Source organism: Prenolepis imparis, unplaced genomic scaffold (assembly GCF_030444845.1).
Source record: "Prenolepis imparis isolate NDT839.2.m4 unplaced genomic scaffold, iyPreImpa1.0 SCAF_12, whole genome shotgun sequence".
In the NCBI taxonomy this organism is placed as follows: Eukaryota; Metazoa; Arthropoda; class Insecta; order Hymenoptera; family Formicidae; genus Prenolepis; species Prenolepis imparis.
The window spans coordinates 6,164,338-6,185,631 of NW_028141170.1; the positions used below are offsets into that span (position 1 = coordinate 6,164,338).

The 21,294-nt window shown below is 32.8% G+C and overlaps 2 protein-coding genes across 6 annotated transcripts in view; one reads left to right on the plus strand and one right to left on the minus strand.

Annotated features, from left to right (window-relative positions):
* Positions 1-12,943, minus strand: part of Bicc (protein bicaudal C) — a 31,317-nt gene extending 18,374 nt beyond the window's left edge. For 2 of the 5 annotated variants that reach the window (XM_083051385.1, XM_083051383.1), the window contains exons 1-3: positions 12,715-12,943; positions 10,956-10,990; positions 1,598-1,667 (exon numbers count right to left, since the gene is read on the minus strand). In XM_083051385.1, the coding sequence (XP_082907511.1) occupies positions 1,598-1,667; positions 10,956-10,990; positions 12,715-12,943 (334 nt within the window). Of the gene's footprint in view, positions 1-1,597; positions 1,668-3,228; positions 4,056-10,955; positions 10,991-12,714 lie in introns of those variants that run through there. The other 3 variants (XM_083051386.1, XM_083051387.1, XM_083051388.1) reach the window with 3 other exon arrangements.
* On the plus strand, positions 12,884-21,226 carry Mettl14 (methyltransferase like 14). The gene is made up of 6 exons (XM_083051408.1): positions 12,884-13,022; positions 18,822-19,301; positions 19,431-19,607; positions 19,687-20,004; positions 20,327-20,709; positions 20,909-21,226. The coding sequence occupies exons 2-6, from the start codon at positions 19,242-19,244 to the stop codon at positions 21,144-21,146; spliced, it is 1,176 nt and encodes a 391-aa protein (XP_082907534.1). The 5' UTR covers positions 12,884-13,022; positions 18,822-19,241; the 3' UTR covers positions 21,147-21,226.
* The last annotated feature ends 68 nt before the right edge of the window (positions 21,227-21,294 follow it).

Below are 21,294 nucleotides of genomic sequence, written 5' to 3' on the forward strand. Positions count from 1 at the left end.
AGGAGAGAGATGCAATACACTGTTCACGAGGGAGGGATGAATCACCGAAAAGTTTCCACGAGGTCCGATCGAACGTTCCTTTGAGCGAGCGAGCGAACGGTGGATCGATTCACGCGTCGTGTAATTTATTTGCCGAGAGATAAGTGACGAAATAATATCTCACAATTGACCTGAAGAACGCTCGGACGACCGACTAATCAATCGTGGCACGAGATCTGTTTGGAATCCTTGAATATTTATCGCGTCCTTTCGAAATTAAACGCGGAAATTGTCATTTCCTTATCTGAAAACTTTTATTTTGGTGACGCAATTATTTTTTACGAATCATTACAAGTCAGCAAGTTGTAAAATAATTCATGGCTAAAATGATATTATGAAACATAAAATTTACGGCTCCTTTTTTTGTTAAATTATCTTTTTCTCTCATGAATCTATATATTACAATCTCAGAATTGAATAATTTAGTAAAATTTTGGAAAAAGAATTAAAATCTAAATTCAATTAAATTAAAAATTTAATTTCTATCAAAATTTCACTTTTTATTTTGGTTTTAATTAGATGAAATTAATCTCAAGATTTTCTACAGTGTGCAGATTTTTTTTTCGACAATATACGATTACACAGCATCGACGATAAAACTTGAAATAGCGATCGTAAACGTGCGCAACTTGTCAGCTGACGAAGAGGCGCGACCCATTCGATTGACGTAATCCGCGAACAATGACGCGTATTCGACTAAGAGTGTAACGAATTTGACGAGGTATTATAAAAGATGATTTTTGCATTTTTCTAGTCTTTTAAGGAGTGACGCGTCGAATCTTAATATCATTGTTTTATCATTGTTAATCAAATCGTTTTCGTTTCCCAATTTGTTAGCATCGTTTTTCTCGATCTTCAAATTACCATCTGAAAGATTATTATTTTTTACAACTTCTTAGTGACTTTAGGAATAATCTGACTATTAAATTAGAAATTATAGAACTCACTTAAAATTTCTAATAATTTTTTTTTTAATTAAATAAAAGACATCATATCATTGTCTGATCATATATATTTTATGCACGCGTTTGCATTCGTTGATGGATTTTGTCTATGAGATGATGATGATGATATTGTGCTAAATGAAGTAGAAACGAATCAATCATTTTAGAAAGGACATTGCTCACGAGTTCTTATTTATAAAAAAAAAACATGAAAAAAATATTCGTTGATATTAAGACAACAAATGACTATTACCATATGATCGTACGATTACTGTAATTATATCCTAATAGCTAAGATAATATCTTCTTTACATACAAATACACATAAAGTAAGTGAAGATCTTACTTTTCTGCTATTAATTTAATTACAGTAATTATGAATATATATGAGAGAGAAAGTCACGCTATAAACTGCCGTTTAAAAGTTTGAATATTTTTGGAGTAATTGCCAACTCGCGCGCATTTTGCATGCGTACATAAAACAACAACGTGATACAGTAAAAATCTAAACATTTTTTTTCAATGAATTCTTTCCTAACACGTGTAATCGATAGATAACGCATCAATTATTACTAAATTACATCAGACGATCACATGTTTGATAATTCTCATACCTTTCTTCGACTTTGCTCCGATCTTCAGTCGCGATGGCCACGTAACAATGGTATTTGTTCTTTCCATAACCTGTAACAATGTGAAATTGATTATATGATTAATACTATCCATCTTTTTTCACACGAAAATTATTTTTTTCCACGCTCAGTGAAGACTGACGCATGTGTACGCTAATCTAATCTTAAGCTTCTGAAAAATTCGGAGCATTTCTTCTACTCCTTCTTTTTCTATATAGATAAACTTTAAAATTATTTTTTAATTTTAATTTTTTAATTTTAGTTTTTTTATTTTAATAGGCGAATGATGGCTTACTTATTTCTTTATTCTTTTTAATTTTTTAAGTTTTTTATATAATGTTTAAATCATGAAAATGATGATAATTTATCACTTGAAAAGATCTTATCAATTCTTTGAATTATCTCATTTTTTTTGCATAACTTTCACGCGTATTTAATCTTTTCGACACGTAGCTTCTAATTATCAAAAAAGTTACACATTGAATGCTCGGTTTTATGAGAGAGAACAATCACCTTTATACTTTCGAGATTTTTTAAAAGTTTTCTAGATATTTCATTTTTTACATAACTTTATATACATATATAGTTTCCAATTCTAAATAAACAAATTTATTTTTAATTGCAAATTGTTCCATCATGGATAAATATTATTGAACAATTTCCATATATATATATATGTAGTACGTGTTACAAAATATAGAAATTAATATATTTTTTAATTAATCGACTAACGACGAAAATTGTTTAAAAGAGCTAAATAGATTTAAATAAAAAATTTTAGGTAAACTCGCAGAATATATAAAATAATTTTTTTTATTTGTTAATTTCAGTCTTCATCTTATTTCGATCGAATTTCACGCAAAACTTAATTATTATAATATTTGATATTTTAGATTTTCAAAGATTACAAAATAATGATAAACGATTAAATTTTTATATTTAAGAAAAATTTACTTTGTAATTGTCGAAGATTTCATTGTGTGTGGCTAAGAATATCCCATTCGTTTTGCATGCAGTTTCTATCTTTAGACAAATCTTCACCTCTTTAAATTATTAAGCTCCGACATCTTCTTCTAACTTTAGACAAAAGATAACTATATTTTTAGACCTGAATGCGCGCGTACATGTGTGTGTTTGTGCACGCATATGCATGTATGTGTGTGTACGTACGCATGCGCGTTTAGTCATAACTTTGTTAGTTTCAAAGAAAATTCGAATCAGCAATTATATTAACTATGAATCATTAAACACACAAAAACATAGAATTTATGATCATGAATTATCTGGCACACTGTAACTCTAAGTAAAATCAGATCAAAGTTTAAAAATTTAAATTAATACTTGGAGAGAGAGTGGTAATATTATTATATATTATTTCTAAATCTTCTAAAGCTTTCTAAAATTATTTCTAAAACTTTTTAAATACATAGATATATTAATCATATCCAGTTTTAAATATAGGCGCTTAATTTACAATACGAAATAATACTATGCACTATTTTCCACGTGAAAGGAATGAAACTCAAATTCGAATGAGTACATAGTTAAACGCGAACTGGAATCTTCAGCTGCCGACTGCAGGCTGACCATGAACTATACATTTTAAAACTTACTTTGTTTCTACAACTACAAAAATCTTTACCACTGTCATTTTCGTCGTAGCAAGTCGATGGTAGATGACTTATTGAGGCCTTTTCGAAGAATCGTTGTGAAAGGAGAAAAATTAGGCGCTGTTAAGGTCATAAAAGAAAGAGACGAGCACGTCATCAATTATTTTTAAGCCCTAAAGAGAAAACGGCATTTTCGAGAATTCTAAATGAAAAGACTTTTCACTTTCACGATAACAATAACTTGGTCATTTGGCTAGTGTTTTAGCAGGCACTAAGATGACGCTAATCACGATGTGAATCTAGACAAAAATTTACTTTCACTATAGTCATGCACTATTAGTCACGGTAAAATGGAAGATTCCGGAAGGTCACGTATGGTCGTTAATTTTACTAATAAATTTCTATTCGAGGTTCCACTTCGCGATGAAGATAATTCTATCTATGAGTTTGTCGACCTCACAGTCGGTCTTTGACAACGAACGAGGAAAGAGAATAATTTCGTCATAAATTTTATACCGAATTGTTCAAGCATTCTGCGACCAAGGTCATCGATTGATTTTCAATCTTGATTATCATTTTGTAACTTTCTGCTTATCACTGTACTTGTTAGCTATCACTCGATGCACTTGAGTCACTTTGTAAACGTCGCGATAAATAAACCTGTTATATGAAGTAATTCTTTCACCTCCCCCTCTTTCGAACTTGTCTACAATCGATTCGGGATTGCACGTGAATAATTAAGGTTTTGAATCAAAATTTCAAAAGTAAGCTTTTTGAGACTACCACGAGATCACCGACGCGAAGGAAAACTGACTGACTAACTGACTAAACCGCGGAGATATAATGGTCGGTCCGGCCGATTCCCTCTCCAACTACTTCGTGTTTCTCCCGCCACCAGTCACGACTCCACACAATGTTGCTTGCTCTTCTGTCATCGTAATTCTCCGCCCTTCCTCCTCCTTTTACAACAAATTTTTCCTTCTTTTTCTTAACTTCCTCTATCTTTTCGAGCCCACACATTGTGAGAAAGTAATATGCCACTTGCTGACCTTAAAGGGCGTGTCGCAAGGTCCACGTCACTTTAATCTAACAAGCATAGTTTCGAAGTTTCTCTCATCGTTTCGAGATATTGTGAGTTTTCGAATTTCTGTTCCCCTCACTTTGAAGATTTACACATTTTAATTATTAAAAATTTTATTATACATTTTATCATACGCTCATCAAACGACGAGTGATGTTTATAAACTTGAATTAAGCAGCGATCATATAGATCAAAATATTGCAATACTTTTTGTGTTCGATAAATTTTTTATCGCTTAAAAATTGTAAGAATTGTAAGAAAAATAGTGTTTTTTTTTCGAAATTTATCCAAAAAGAATATTGCAATATTTTTACGCGACTATATATAAATTTATATAAGCACATTAGCATAGTAAACATGTCGACCGATTGAATACTCATAAATTCTGTAGAATAACACAGTGAATCATACCGATCTTGTCGTTGGTTGAGACACTCGCATACTATACGTGTGTTTATATCAATTGGTACGCGATAACTTTTAAAATTTATTGCGACGAGAATATGAAATCATTAAAATACTTTCCATTTTCATTTTTTTTTGCTTTAAACATTGCTTTTAAATATTTAAATTTAAACATTTAAATTTAAAAATATCAAATAAATAAAATAAAAATTGACTTTTTGTAGAAAAATCTCTTAATAAAGATATAAAGATGTCCGTGCAATAATATAGCAATATTGCAAATAAACGGAACAGCAAAGAATTGATGTACATGCTTTGTATAAACACAATCGAAAAAAAACAACGATTAGACATTATGATTAATTTTTCCACATATTTTTTTGTGAGTCAGTATGAAAATAGAAAGTAAAAATTTTACGAGTATTTTAATCCTGAAATATTAAATATTTCGAAAGAAAGGACCGTAAGCGCTAGACAAAAGCTATTCATTTGTCAGGTAAAGCATTGCTTTATGAAAATGTCAATATTTTATCTTTTATCCCTACAGTTCTCTACAAAAGAAAGATAATGGTAGCAGTTTTTTTTTCAAAAGAAACATTTTTCCTTTATAATCTTTTCTAAAACTTTCTAATTTACAGATAGGAAATTTTGCATTATGAAACTAAGAAAAATATTGCCTAGCATTCACAAGTTTGAACCAACAATTCACAAAGTTAAATTTGATTATCTTTTCTATATATAGTACAATATCTAAATATATATTGACACAAATTCACGATCATATCTGCACGTACAATATAGTAATAGCCGCGTTCAATTATATATATATATTTTATATGCGTATTTTTGTATATAAATATCTCCATATTTTTACAAATTCTCGTAAAATTCAAAAAATTTTATGAATCTCTTTGTAAGCTGAATAAACTCGAGAAACAGGATATGCATCGGCTTGCAATAAAATCATAATAATTATATATACAATTGTGATGAAAAACGACCGAGAGAATAAATAGCAAAAACTTTGCAGTTAGATTAAGATTCAGATAACTTTTTGCTCGCAATTTTCATGCCAAAAAATTTTCAGGAAACATCTAAATAACACATAAAATATGAAAAAAAATTTTTATTGCTTTTATTTAAATCGCTATAATAACAGTTTGATTCTTATCCCGTAATCAAAACAGCAACGATTTTGCAAAAAAAAAGCAGCAAATCCTTTTTTTGCCATATATAAATTTTAATAGTAAAATAGTAGATTGTCTATATTTTATTAGTATAAAAATTTCGCATTGATATAAAAAGATTGATTAGCTTTGTTTTTGAATCGAAAAATTTTCTTTTGAATTACATTTTTGTTTTAAATAATATCTAAAATGCTCTTGCTCGAATTCTTGCCTCATAAATCATTCCAATCTGTCAACTTTTATGGCTTTATGGCACTTTCTCTCAGTTCCAAACAATTTCATCCTACCATAGAAACTAAAATTCTATTTATTTTCACGTTTTTTGTCAGTCTTGAAATTAAATATATCAAATAAAAATAGATCAAATATGAATATATAAGAAGATCTTATGTTAAACATTTAGAAGTTTAATCTCTATTTAAATTAAAATTAGTAATAGTAATAATAATAATTGTATTATGTTGAGACTAGTTCATCCTCTAATGTCATTTAAGATAGGATTGTTATGACTTATATATATACATATATGTTAAAGTTAAATATGGATGAAAAATATAACTTTGAAATAAGATTATATCAATGCTAAATTGATTGATTAGTTTCTTCAGTATTTTGAAGTTTTAATTTTTCTATTTCTTTTCTACTATTATTCATGATTTGATTTACATATGTACATGATTCGCAAACATTTTTTTGCGAATAAACATCGGAAAAAAGTTTGACTGAATTGAAAAAATAATTTTATGTTAAAAATATGTAAACATTTGTTAGCTGCATTGCTATGGTTTCGCGAATGAGTTTTTTATTCTCGAAATAAAATAACAAAGATTGAAATTACGCGAGTAAGAGTGTCTTTCTTGCAATATATATATAAAATTGTGAAGACTGTGCATCGTTGCGATAAACGAAATTATCGTGAATACATGCGGGACTTTATCTTCAGCTTGCACGAGTTACTGATTAGAGAATAAATATGCATGAGAGGCGAGTCGATATGAAAATATCATTTAATCACAAGTGTATCGATTGCACAACAAAGTTGACGAATGAAGGAAAACTGTCCATATATCACAAACTTTCACCGATTTAATCGCTCAAAAAATACTAGATTAGATTAAAATGTACATACATTCATTTGCGCAATAAGATATCTTGTTTAAAAACAAGATATTTATTGCATTTTTAAATACATATAAATTAACTGGAGGAAACTATACTGAGAAAACTAAAATTTTCAAAATTTTTTCTTTCCTCTGTTAAATATAAATTATAATTTGCAGACGATCTCTCAATATATTGATAAATAATCAAAACCCCTTGGTGCAATCTGACTTTAATAAATTAATCTCTTAAAATATTTAGAGCCGCTTTCTGGTCACGTGTCGCCCGTTATCATTGCATACAATATTATCGCCGCGAACCATTTTAGGCGCGTATGTCACGGTACATTGCATATATGATTTCAAACTGTAAATCTAATTCGATGAATCAACATCGATTGTGTATCGAGGACTGCTCGAATGAAGATTACGAATTACGTAATTATATTTTCCGTACGAACATATTTTCGTGTACGTGTATATACTAGATTAAACTTTGCGAAAACATAGATAAAGAGCATGCTTAAATTGTTATTCAATCGATATAGAACGAGTAAACGGATATCGAATTGATAAACAAATCGCGAGCTGCGATTGTGCATTGATCAAAATTATTCCGTGAATTTCATGCATATAGAAGAATATGCAGAATGCTTGAATTTTCTTATGCGTTTATTTTTATCTATATTAATTTTCGATATTTTGAATTGTCTCTTATCTGAAACAGATACCAGTTGAAAATTGATATCTCAATCAATTGATTATGACGAAATCTCGACAAACCATTGTACTATATGTGCACTATTCGTGAATACTTAAAAGTTTCGAGCTATATCTGCAGCGTATCACAAAATCAATATTGCCTATCTCACTTTAGAGGAAACATATATACAACAGAGACGTGTTAATTGGTGAAACTGTGTGACCAGCAACATATTTCGTTTATAAGATATCTCGTTTATTATTATCGAGAGCCAGCAGCGGTCAAAGATTATATGGCGCTATAATTAACGTGACGAGTATCGTCAACGAAAAAGAGAGATGGAAAACGATCAACGTAATCATCGCATTTAAAGTGCGTCATTCTATAACGTGTGTTCGGGAAGATTTTCACGTTACATATAATATCGACGATAATATCGGCATATATCTCGATATGTATGTAACGATATTGCTTAAAAGTGGAGGAGTGGAACGACGGGAAGAATGGCGGCGTGCCGTTAAAGCCGCTCTATAAATAATCAACCGGTGTATTTCCAGGCCCTCCCCCCTTACGCAACTTGCAGCAACGATAACGATAAGCGTGAACATTGCCTTCGAACTCGCTTGGTGAACGCTATAAAGCACCGGGGACCGCGAGCGGAACACTCGCGTTTCTTTGGCGCGCGCGATCTTCTCGTAATTTTAATTCGTTTCTTTCTTTAATCATGTCTTTCCAACAATACACCGGAATTCCTCATCTGATGAATAATTTCATTGAGTAAATATGTATCTCCTTTTTTTTATAATTAGTAGTAAACAAGACAGATCAGCAGGATTATTTGTAAATAATCAAATGCAAGAAAATATTGTAAAGTTTGAAATATAGAAATGCAAATATAATATCAATATTATATAATTAAATGAGGCATAAAATCATAAAAAATTATGCAATATGTTAGAATTATGATTAAATTTTTGTATATCGTTGATGCATAAATCTCACAATTTCATCAAAATTATTCCATCTAGCAACTTCGAACGTGTACATGTATTATATTCTTCTCTGCCATATTTAATTGGAATTTAATTAGATAAAAATGTATTATTCAGTCGGCACTTTTTGCCGTTATCGCGATTATGCAATTCCTCAATCATACTCTCATTCGTGCGAAAATGAAGCGCGATCGGTTTTCTCTATCGAATTATCGGATGAACGAGGAGAGTAGACGGTGAAAGTATATACAGTGTTACGTCCGAGATCCGTAAGTTTCCTGCTGCAGGCTCATTTCGCTATGATTGTAATTTCGCGTTATGTTATCACACATGACGAGGAGGAAAACGAATGAGTTCTTTGCACGCTCGCTCAAATTTCTCCTTTCGTAATCCAGATTTTTCATGCGTGTTGTCATCGCAGGAAATCGATTGCTAACGATTCTTCCGCAAAAAGGAACTTCTGATTTCCATTTCGATGGCCGCTTTAATGTGACCCCTAATAAATGATTGAGCATCTTGGTCGAATTTTATTTAATAGGAACTTGATTTGTAATCCTCTAAATTTGTTAAAATATATATATATATATATATATAGGATTTTGTAATTTCTTATATTTCTATTGAATTTATGAAACTTTTAGCCTTTGCAATTTATCGCCATTATAATTGTCTTCTGTTCTATCATCAGTGAATGTCACAAAAAGAAATGAGATAAATTGTAAAATATTAAATGAAAAAGAAATCAAATTATTAATTAAAGCAAGCAATATTTTATCTTGAGACAACTCTGCAAAAATTGCATTCGATGATTGGATTTTCGAAATATCAAAATTAAAAGGGAAGATTATTATTGCTATCAGTGAAGGAATCATAAGCAATCGTAGCTCGCACAACATAACGCGAGTTATCGCGAGTTGCGACGCAAGAGGCGAAGATACGTAAAAATAGCCTCTTTCACTTTCGCATAATCGCAAGGTCACGAGTTGCGCTGCCTCGATGAGGAGACTCTTTGCTTACGTCGGCATAACTCTAAGCACGATTAGCGAAATCGCCCGAGTTAATGGTGATATTTTCATTAATCCCTTTATGCCACATTGACATGCCACGAGGCAACCAAAGTTTTCATCCTTGGCAGAAATTGTAGAATTCTCTCCCTCTCTCTCACAGTCGCGAAAAGGGAGAAACTTAATTTCGTTGTCTGCTAGCCGGCACGAAACCCGACTTCGTGTCGGAAGTAATTCCTATGTGGCAATTAAATGAAGAATCACTTATCATAATCGTACATTTCTACATTTGCTTCCTACAGAGTGAAAGTTACAGAAATTATATATATTATTTGTAATTCCTTCGGTGTCCATATAATTCAAATATGATAATGAAAAACAATGTTTCCTTCCTTCAAGTCGCGTAACGCACTGGTGATTTACTACAGTGAGTAAAAAGGATAACATATAATACGTAAAAATATAGATAATTGTGTGAAATAAATTGTTCTAAATAAATGTCCCCTCGACATGGAGTTGTGTTATAAAAATCAGCTTTTTCATATAGATTTTTATATAGATTTATCTTATAATTAATTTATTATGTATAGACAATTTATTTTGTTTCTTTTTAATTAACCATTATTTGTTTTAAAAATAAGTTTATTAAGCATCAATATGCTGCATCTTTACGAAATATTTTAAAATTTATACAATTAAATCAGCACGGATGAGAAGAAACTTTTACCGATCTTGCATAAAGAAAGATCTTTTGTAGCCAAGAGAAAGGAGTTGCATCATCTACTATCACGATTTATCTTACGTGTCGCTTGTCAGCAGTAGTTGGATAGAAAGTTCTCACTAATCGATCAATAAAATCTTCGCGATGAGACTTCTTCGTGTCGAGGGTTAAGTAAGCAAATACAAAATCAACGAAATATCAGCACTCACATCTCTGATATTTCTCTTAACGCGTGATTATTATTGAACATACAATAGTAATAACTAATAACATTATTAAATTTTCATATATATTATATCTTTCTTGTTTATAATGAAATATCAATCATCAGTTAATCATAGAAGTTGCAGAAGAGTCAGGAATTTGAACAATTAAGCCTAAGAAATATACATATATGTATATAGAAAAAGAGATAGAGGGCGAGAGAGAGAGAGAGAGAGAGAATCCTATGAAATCTATTAATTTTAAAAATATTGATTTACTACTTTTGAATAGAAACATTTCGCACATCTAAAAAATGAAAAGAAAAAAACTTACACTATGGAAGAAAGTATCCGCCGGTTTGACATCACCTGAAAATGCAAAGATAAAATTAAAATAATTTTCAAGTTCGGAGATTATTTTTTTATCTATATCTTTATTTATTTCCATTTTATATTATATTGTCATGTAAAAAATGCGCTAGATAATTTAGATAATCGCATATTTCTGTCCCGTGCTTTGATATAAAATCATTCACATAAAAATTGTTATAAATATGCGTATTCGATAAATAAAATAGATTTATATCCATCGTGATCAACCGATCGATGTTATAAGGCACAAAAACATAAGAAGCTTGACAGCTGCTATGTAATCCCGTTTACAAACAAGTTGTCTATTTAAATCGTGATTCCAAGTATATTTCGCATATGCAAATAGTAGGAATAAAACGGATGATCAGAAGAAATCACTACGCTTCCTCGAATAATCTAAAAGCAAATTAATTAGGTTGATATTCAAATAAAAATCAATTATTATGTTAAAAATAGGAACGCATTGCGATTTAAAATAAAAGTTTCCCAAGTTTGATATAAGAATCAATGTAAAGGAAAAACATCGTAAAAAAACTTTTCTAAATTTCTTTTAGGCCTTTGTATTGTGATTAGACAATAATATTATAAAAACAATAATTTCGCAAATTTAAATTTTATTTTTCATCAATTTAATCGCTTTTAGTAATATTTGGAATAAAATAGATGCTAGACCTATTTTAACAAAAAATTGTTAAGGCTTTCTCAATATTTTTGAGATTGTGGGGGACTTTTGTTATACTCGATTAATCGGAAAATTTTTTCGCTTTTGCCTGCGCGAAAAGGTGACGAAAAGGAATCGAGTTCGACGGGAAAGCGAAAGTAGATATCGCGTTCCGCTTCTCAAGTGTTATGGACACTCCAGAGGCAATAAAGCGATAAAGGACACTGGAGTGTCGAGTGTATATCAAGAACGAGGAAAGGTTAAGCGCGAAATACATAACGACCAAGTTATTGTCGAGACCGTGGCCCGTATACAACGCGTGATTTAACGCTGAATGACGATAGCGATCGTGCAAGGCCGAGATTAAATCCTCGTATTAGAGAAAAATTAAGAATTGTAATAAAAATTATAAGTGCTAAATTGGAGCATACGTACGAATTTATTCATTTAAAATTTGTTCGAAAAAAAAACAAACATTTATTATCAAGTATTTATCTTCGTAACTCACTGAGATTTTCAACAAGTGTAATTGAAAAAGCAAGTCGTTCTAGTTGACTTAATTGTGTCTGACTATCTTCATAATATCTCTACTTTCTTTAATAACCCCTTCTCCCCTTCAGTCCTACCCACGACTTGTCTCGCAATCTGATATTCGTATTCGGGAGAAAGTGCGATAGTCTTGGGACACTTTATGTAGTCAACGTCACGATAAATAGATTGGATTGATCCTTAATATATTTTCTATAGTATTTAAGTCAGTCAAATTCTCTTTATGATCATCTCTTCAACTCAATCTGCTTTCCATCAATGTCATTTGCCATTTCATATAATCGTATTATGATACAATCGCGTTTTTTTCAGAGAATACAATTTATATACTTCAAGATTTACACTCTTTATTTTTCATTTATAATGTAAAATATTTTTTTCTCTCATCACTAATTCAACTCTGATAAGACCGGATTACTTTTCTGTACGCCTATAAAATCTCGACACAATTCGCGGTTCAAACGAAACGAAATTAATCTAAAGCAACGAGCTCGAGCCCGCTGATACTCACCGAGAAGCATCTGTTCCAGCTTACGACGGTCCACCCGGAAGCGCTCCTGGTGCAGGTCCTCGGGGTCGCCGATGCCCAGCAGGGCCGCGAGATCACGAAGCTCCTCGCGGCTCTCGAAGCCGGACTTGCCGGACACGCTGGTGGTCGCGGTGCCCTCCGACGTCTCCGACATCGTCTCCGCTGCCCGCCGTTGCTCGCCGTTGTTCACCACCATCTCGTCGGGCCTCATCTTGCCGTCCAACGAGCGACGCGTCCGCCGCGACCTCCGCCTACCTCACCTACGTCGGGACGCTGCCAACATAGCAAAGGTAAATCGAAATAAAGTGTTGAACCAAATAACGAAAGGGACCAAATGTTGCGCCTTTCATTTGCCGCGTTATCCGATCGGCAGGAATAATTCTAAAGGTATTCTTAAGGAATATCTTGGTGGAGCGTCATACACACACCTATATATTTTTCTTATCAATATTAAATTATTATATTTTTTATAAATGATAAATATCGCGCTGATGGATCGGGTGCAGAAGGCAGAGATTTATTTTTGTTCTACAGTTCTCGCGCATTTATCATCGACGCGCGCTCTCGAAATTGCTTCCACATGTATGTCGTCGTTCTTGAGGTGGAAACGCGATTTTCGTCACGTTTCACGAAAAGATGCGATCACGTTGTTGTCCGTGCCCCACGTGCACCTCACGAGGATTTAATCAGAATCACGCGGATCACGATAAATCAGAATCACGTGAACTGTCCCCTCGGCGCATAATTTACGCAGCAGCATTTCTCATGGTGCCTATGATATGCTCGTCCTATCTGCCTGAGTAAAAGTACCGTTCGGAGAAAGCAAACTTGAATTTCGCTATATTATTTATTTATAAACTTTTCGTTCGCTTTTAAAATTTAACGTTTCCTTCCGCATGCAGCAAATTCGCCGAAATTCCTTCATAATTCCGAGCAAAAGACGGGTTTGTTTGCTTCTGCATGGTTTATAGTCTATGCGAAAAAAAGGTAAACATCACGTAGGCAATACCAATCACGACGAGTCACGTAGACGTAATTTTATATTCTATTCGGAGAGGCACAAATTAATCTGGCGAGTTCGATGATCATTAATTTTGATTGAATCCTTAATTATGAGAAATATACTAATATAATATTTAAATAAATCATGTTTACACATGTTATTATTGTATTTTTCGAATTCGGAAGTTGAGAAAAAATGAGAAAAATATCGACGAAGTTCGAAAAATCGAAAAATTATTACTTCGTCTTCAGTTCTTCTCGGAATCTTAAATTCCAAAAAAAAAAAAAAAAAAAAAAATTAGGAAGAGAAATATTGTTCTTTTTTTATCTCTATCAAAAAGATATATCGTGCTCCCGATTAAAAATGCACCCGCAAAGATGATGTGGAAGATATATTTCATTTTTAATTTTGAAGATACTTGTATTCTTTATTTTCGTATAATTTCAAAATATACGTAGATATCGGTAACATCGTATTGTTAAGTACGAACTAACGGTATCAGGTCAAACGTACAAACTGTAGGAAGCGTTGCGTTTAGAAAGAATAACATCACGTCACACGCGGAACTGCCGATTTGAAATAGAGAAATTAGGAACCTTAACAAACAATACAAAAACACCTAGAGAGAGACGGACACAGGTGTACTCCAAAAAATATACCGGATAGAGGCGCTCTCTCGTCGCAGAAAATAGCCAGATACAGATACCTAGGTGGATACTTTCGAAAAAGGAAGTACTTGTAATATCTCTGGGTACTTGGTGGAGAGAGAAAACACTTCACATATCTCACTGTCGCCCAGGAATCCGCGAACTGACCTGCACGACGACGATGACACTGTTGTCGAGTCTATCGAGTCTATCTCGGGACGGGTGTCGCGGGGCCTGGTTCTGGTCCCGCCGGTGGGTCTCTGTCTCTTCGTCCCGGGTCTGGTCCTCGTCCTCGTCGCTGCTGCCGTCCAACTCGATCGGCGGCAGCGCTATAACCCGCCTGTGTAATCGGCGCGAGTGAGCGAGCGAAAGAGCGAACGAGCGAGCGGTGCGGTGTGCGGTGTAAACAAAGTAAGGCAGTGGTAAAAGGGGAGTCACCTGGCTCGCGGGGTGCAAGGGGACCGACAATCCGTTTCTCGGAATCCGGCCCGAATTTCGGGGTAAGCGCCCGGCCACGGGGCCGTCGACCAATCGCGACTCGAATACCGAACGATTCACCCGGTTTTTATCATCTCTTTGCTCAGGAGGGCTCCTCGCATCGGCACCTCGCTACCGGACGTATCGGTGTTGTAATACACATATATGTGTGTGTGTGTATATATATCTACATACACTACAATACACATGTACATATTCGTATAGTCGAGACCTTCGGAGAACGCCGGCAAAAAATTGTTTTCCTGGCCACGTGTCGGCGAACGCCGTGTATTACACGGCATGCCGAATTAATTTTCGAACGATTTCGCGCTTATGACGATGAAGAATCAGGAGCGGAATCGCGGAGGAAATTCAGGGGGACATATTCGATTTAATTTTCCAGGCGTATTAAACTTAATTTTATTAAAAATAGGGACAGTCTGTCGATCGTTTGAACATTTGTATAGAGCACAAGATTGACGACAAAAATTTTTTATCGCTCTATATAGAAGATAATTTTTAATAATGAGACAGTAAGCCTTGTATTTTCATATTGCAAAATACATACAAGTTGACGAGTATGTAAATTTTTTGTTCAAAAGAAAATAATTTATTCCTCTTTCATAGAAATACTACATATTCATTTCATAGAAATTCTACATACCTATGTAAAATATCCTTTTTTTCTTTTAATCCTGAATTTAATATAGAGTTTTATTCGCGATAATTTTATACACTGTTCAATTATAATTTTAATGAAAGGGAGTAGTTTAAAATTATCTGGTAATTCAACAATCCACTTGATTTTACAAATGCTTCGGCTTATTTAATTGATTAATCAACAGAAAAGAAAGGTGCAGGTTTGAAAAGAGAGGTGTCGGTTTTTTTTCTTTTAACTAATCAGTTAAATTTTCGAAACCTTCGTAATTAAGCTAATTGTAAGTGTAATGCATCCTACGATTATTCATACATTAATAATAATCATTCTGTGTGTAAGGTTTAAAATAATTAATTTTTTTTTAAATATGTATAATATATAACGTGGAAGTTTGATTTTATTGAATCTTCAAAAATAAAATCTTTGTAATTTCAACAGAATTAACCCTCCATCAGCAATCATTTTTTTTACTAATGCCATCAGCAAACTAGGTCTTTTAAGTTCATTCTATATTATTTTTATATTCTAGACTTTAAAAAAATTCAAAAAATTTCAGATTATTTGTTAATACCTCTATTACAATATCCAATAGATTTTAAAGCCAAATATTAAACCTAATTGTTTATGCAAAGCAAAATTTGAACAGCAATTTGAAAAAAAATGGAAATTCGCTTGTGTCTTTTAAAAAATCCAGATTGCTAACGGAGGGTTAAATTACCCAGAGGAAATATGTGCAAACCTGTACACACAGAGAGAATTTTCTCTTAGAATTTACCCTGAAAATCATGGTAATCGTGGAATAATATGATATGGAAAGAATTTCATGAGAATTTCTCTGATTAATATTTATCACAATAAAAAATAATAATATCTATTACAATAAAATATAAAATATGTTTGATTAATTTTACTAAAAGTATAGTAAAATTTACTAAAAATATGGTAAAATTAAACTTTTAAAATTATATTTTTTTAACTCTTTCCATACCATATTGTCCCACGATTACCATGATTTTCAAGGTAAATTCTAAGAGAAAATTCTCTCTGTGTATCAATTTTGCTTATGTATCAAAAATGTGTTTTGCGCTTACCTCTCTGGCATAATCCATGCGCGATCAGCGCCGATGGAGGAGCCGCGTGTACCGATCACATGCCAATTTGAAAGCCGACTGACGCATACACGCGAGAACGGAAAGTCACAACTCGTTGTACTCGCGATGACGGCGTCATTGGACCCTCCTTCGTTTTTCTAGCGAACGTCAACTCGTCGCCGCTGGTTCCTTCGCCCGATTGCATATCGCTCTTTCACCGGGCGCTGATGGTTCCTTCTCTCGAATACGCATTTCCTTTTTTGATGATACACGCCGCTGATTCTTCGACTTTCTTTTTTTTTTTTTATTCGATAGATATCACAGGGAGAATTTTCTCTTAGAGTTTACCCTGAAAATCATGGTAGTCGTGGAACAATATGATATGGAAAGAATTTTATGAGAATTTCTCCTGTTTAATATTTATTACAATGAAAAATTATAATATCTATCACAATAAAATATAAAATATGTTTGATTAATTTTACTAAAAGTATAGTAAAATTTACTAAAAGTATGGTAAAATTAATTAAACATATTTTTTTAATTCTTTCCATACCATAGTCTCACGATTACCATGATTTTCAAGGTAAAGTCTAAGAGAAAATTCTCTGTCTTTATTGGGAAACATTTTCTCACAGTATCGGTCTTATCTTCCCATGTAAACGAGAAATAGGAGAGATTCCAACTTCTTTATCTAGTTATGTGTACTTTCTTCCCAATTACACATTGGTAGTTCCTTTTTGTGGATTCCTTTGCTTGAATACACGTCATTTTCCGCACAATTGACGTTTCTGTGTTTGATTTTGCCTTTTTGATGCCTGATGGTTTTCCTTTTTTATTTAGCTGCCAGTTCCATCTTGCCTGATCTCGTCTCCTTTTTTTCACTGCACGATTGTTTCTGCATTTCTTCCCGTTTTGTCCGAACTTTTCTCTGTCTCTGATTAAATACGATTCATTTTTATAGAAAAGAATTAAGAAGAAGCGTTTGCTCCACAAATATTTGTCAAACCACGTATTGTACAACGCGATATATATATTTAACATACGTGATGATGTTGCAATCTTATTATATGTAACATAAAAAAAATTTGTCTCCTAGAAATTAAATTCGTCAACTAAAAACAGAAATGATGAACAAAAATGATAAGCTTTTTGTTTCAATAATTCGCAGTTCGTGGATTTAATAATATGACATAATGGCAATCAAGAAATATATTTAACAGTCAAGTTGATGAAGTTGCTAGAGAATTTTTTGTTTAATTACGAATTGAATAATGATGGATAGAATGAATAAATTTCTAATAATAAGATAATATATAAATATGTAGAACAATCTCTCTATAATTGAAAAAAGGCAGTTTTTTAAATTATAATTTTGCAGATAGGAAATAGATCTACAAAAAGAATTTTCTATATATAATATTTATACATAATATTTATGTTTTGTTTTTCTCTTTTGTTACATTATATATATAGGAAGAAATATAAATAGAACACAAAATAAAATATAATATACATATAAATATAGAACACAAAACAAAATATAATACATAATTCGAAGAAAATTTAAACCGACATTTGTTTTCTTTATTTCTTATTTTTTGTATATCTATTTTTGTATGTATACATAATATGTCAAATTTTTTATGTACACAGATCTTTCTATCAATTTTAAATCAATTTTTTTGCAACGCAAGAGGATCAAGAAATAGATCTACATTTTTCAGAATTATTTTTAATATTTAATGATAAAAATTGTTAGAACTTTATATTATTATTGGTATTTATAGCATCATATTAAAGACGTAAGCTGTAAATAGATTTCTTTGATAGATCGTATAATATAGCATCCATTTATTATATATATAATTTCTATAATGGAATATTTATAATTTAAAATAATATTTATATATATAGATATTATCTATATATAAAATATTATCTATATATGTATATAGATTATTTAAGATTATGTAGATTAAGATAAAAAATATCGAGTGATTTATATGAATGCAAAAATACATAATAATTGATTATTTATGCACATTCGTATAAATCACTTGATATTCTTTATTCTAATCTGCATAATCCTAGATAATCAATAGATAATTTTATTTATCTCGCACACATGACATATGACATTAGTGTGGCGTGGTAAATGCAGCAATCGTCATTACCGATGCAACTAATCGACCTAACCTCGATTGTTCCAGCTGGCGTTTTCGCGATTTTACTGTAATCAGCTGATTGATCCGATATAAGAGGTTAAACGACGCGTTCCAAGCATCGACAATTTCTCAAAGGGAAAACTGCAATGGACCATTGAATGAAAAGGAACGGAAAAGGAGAAGAAAGTGTGCTATTGTGTCTCGAAAAAGACGAATAAAAGGAATATATCAAAGATGAAGCTTCTCTCTGGTCGGACTTAACTACACTGTGCGTGTATAAATAATCGAATTTACAAATTCGAAAATAATCTCTTCGTGAGAAGAACGAATCAAGTTTTACGCATCTATTCAGTCTTCAGTTTTATTTTATTTGCATGAGATTCATGTGATTCTCTGCAAGACGAGTCGAAGCGAGAATCTACTGGACGTGTTTACATTTACAATGTATTGTAAATAAGAATGTAAATGATGCTGCAAGCTCGTTGGGAACGTTCTCAGAAACGTAAGAAACTCTTGGCCCAAACGGTGAGTGTCAAAATTTGCTTAGGAAAACTAGTGATAGTTGGTTGCATTTATAGGTTAGATATGTATATGTATATGTATATGTAAAGGTGGTGTATCCTGATGTATTTATATTTCTTTTTATGTTTGCAGCTGGGAGTTTCTAGTGTGGACGAATTACGACAAATTTTGGGAACAGATGTGGAGGATACACAAAAAAAGAGAGGCAGACTGTCCAATGACAAATCTGACAGTGCAGTCAAGGATTTGAAAGGCGATGCTGCATCAACGGATGAGATTGTATATAAGGATTCTTCGACGTTCCTAAAGGTATTTGTCTATATTAACAAATTGCGAGTATTTATTGCTAAAATATTGTACATTTAACATCCCATATGTATATTTAAAGGGAACCCAATCGTCGAATCCACACAATGATTACTGTCAACACTTCATTGACACTGGCCAACGGCCACAAAACTTTATCAGGGACGTGGGTCTGGCAGATAGATTCGAGGAATATCCGAAGCTGCGTGAGCTGATCAAATTGAAGGACGATTTAATCGCGGAAACCGCGACCCCGCCAATGTATCTAAAAACAGACCTGCTGTCGTATAACTTGAAAGAGCTCAATTGTAAATTTGACGTCATTCTTATAGAGCCACCTCTAGAAGAATATCAGAGAACATGTGGCGCGACCAATGTGCAGCTTTGGAATTGGGACCAAGTTAGTCTCGCAATCTTACATTCTCTTAATCATATGCATTTTTTTTATTTTCTTGCAATATAATTAAAAATACATTCTTGAAAAATATATATACTCTCGACTTTTCTGGAATTTACAGCGAAAAATAAATAATTGAAGTAATAAATAATTTCATTCATAGTAACAAACAGATCGTACATGCTAGAAACATTTTAATTTCAGTTTTTAAATCATCTGTTATTTCAGTTTTCCATTTAGAGTTGAATTGAAAAATTACATTGAAATTACATTGAAAAATTAATAATTTTATCATTATCGATTTATTCCCGTTTGTCCCGTGCAGATAATGGAGCTGGATATTGGTGAGGTGGCCGCCAACCGTAGCTTCGTGTTTCTATGGTGCGGTAGCAGTGATGGCTTAGACATGGGACGGTTTTGCCTGCGCAAATGGGGTTTCCGACGTTGCGAGGATATCTGCTGGATACGTACAAACATCAATAATCCAGGGCACAGCAAAAATCTGGACAGTAAAGCGGTGCTGCAGAGAACGAAGGAACACTGCCTGATGGGTATCAAGGGTACGGTGCGACGCTCCACTGACGGTGACTTTATCCACGCAAACGTCGACATCGATCTCATCATATCGGAGGAGCCCGACTATGGATCCATCGAGAAACCTGTGGAGATCTTTCACATCATCGAACACTTTTGTCTCGGCCGAAGAAGGTACGCAGATATATTGTATAAATATTATACATATGAAATTTAGTCTTAAAGTAAATTTCGAATCTCAGAATTCATCTTTCTCTAATATTGGAAACTCATTATTGACATTTAAACTTCCAAAAAAAAATTTTTTTTTAATCTTTTTCTTTTATACGTTTCTATTTTTCGTGGAAAATATCACATCCATTCCTCTGTTCAGGTTACACCTCTTCGGTCGCGACAGTACCATCAGACCTGGTTGGCTAACCGTCGGTCCAGAACTGACAAATACGAACTTCAATGCGGATCTTTATCAGAGTTATTTCACCAATGGTCAGATCACCACAGGTTGCACCGAGAGGATAGAGGCGCTTAGACCAAAATCGCCACCGCCCAAGGGAAAGGTATCTGGTCGAGGTAGAGGAGGCTTTAATCGTGGCAGAGGTAGAGGAAGATAAATTAATAATTTTAGAATTCTGCATTTTATGTCTTTCGACCATTATTGTAATAGATGAAAAAAATACAAAGTGATTACGAAGACACGTGTGAGATGTCTCTCGTTCGCTCCGTAAAATATTCTCCGAATACCTTAATTAAATTCAACAA

Coding starts and splice junctions, on each gene's coding strand:
- Mettl14 (XM_083051408.1), top strand. CDS start 19,242: ATGATGCTGCAAGCTCGTTGGGAACGTTCTCAGAAACGTAAGAAACTC. Junction 19,302..19,430: donor AGAAACTCTTGGCCCAAACG/GTGAGTGTCAAA, acceptor TTATGTTTGCAG/CTGGGAGTTTCTAGTGTGGA. Junction 20,710..20,908: donor TTTTGTCTCGGCCGAAGAAG/GTACGCAGATAT, acceptor TCCTCTGTTCAG/GTTACACCTCTTCGGTCGCG.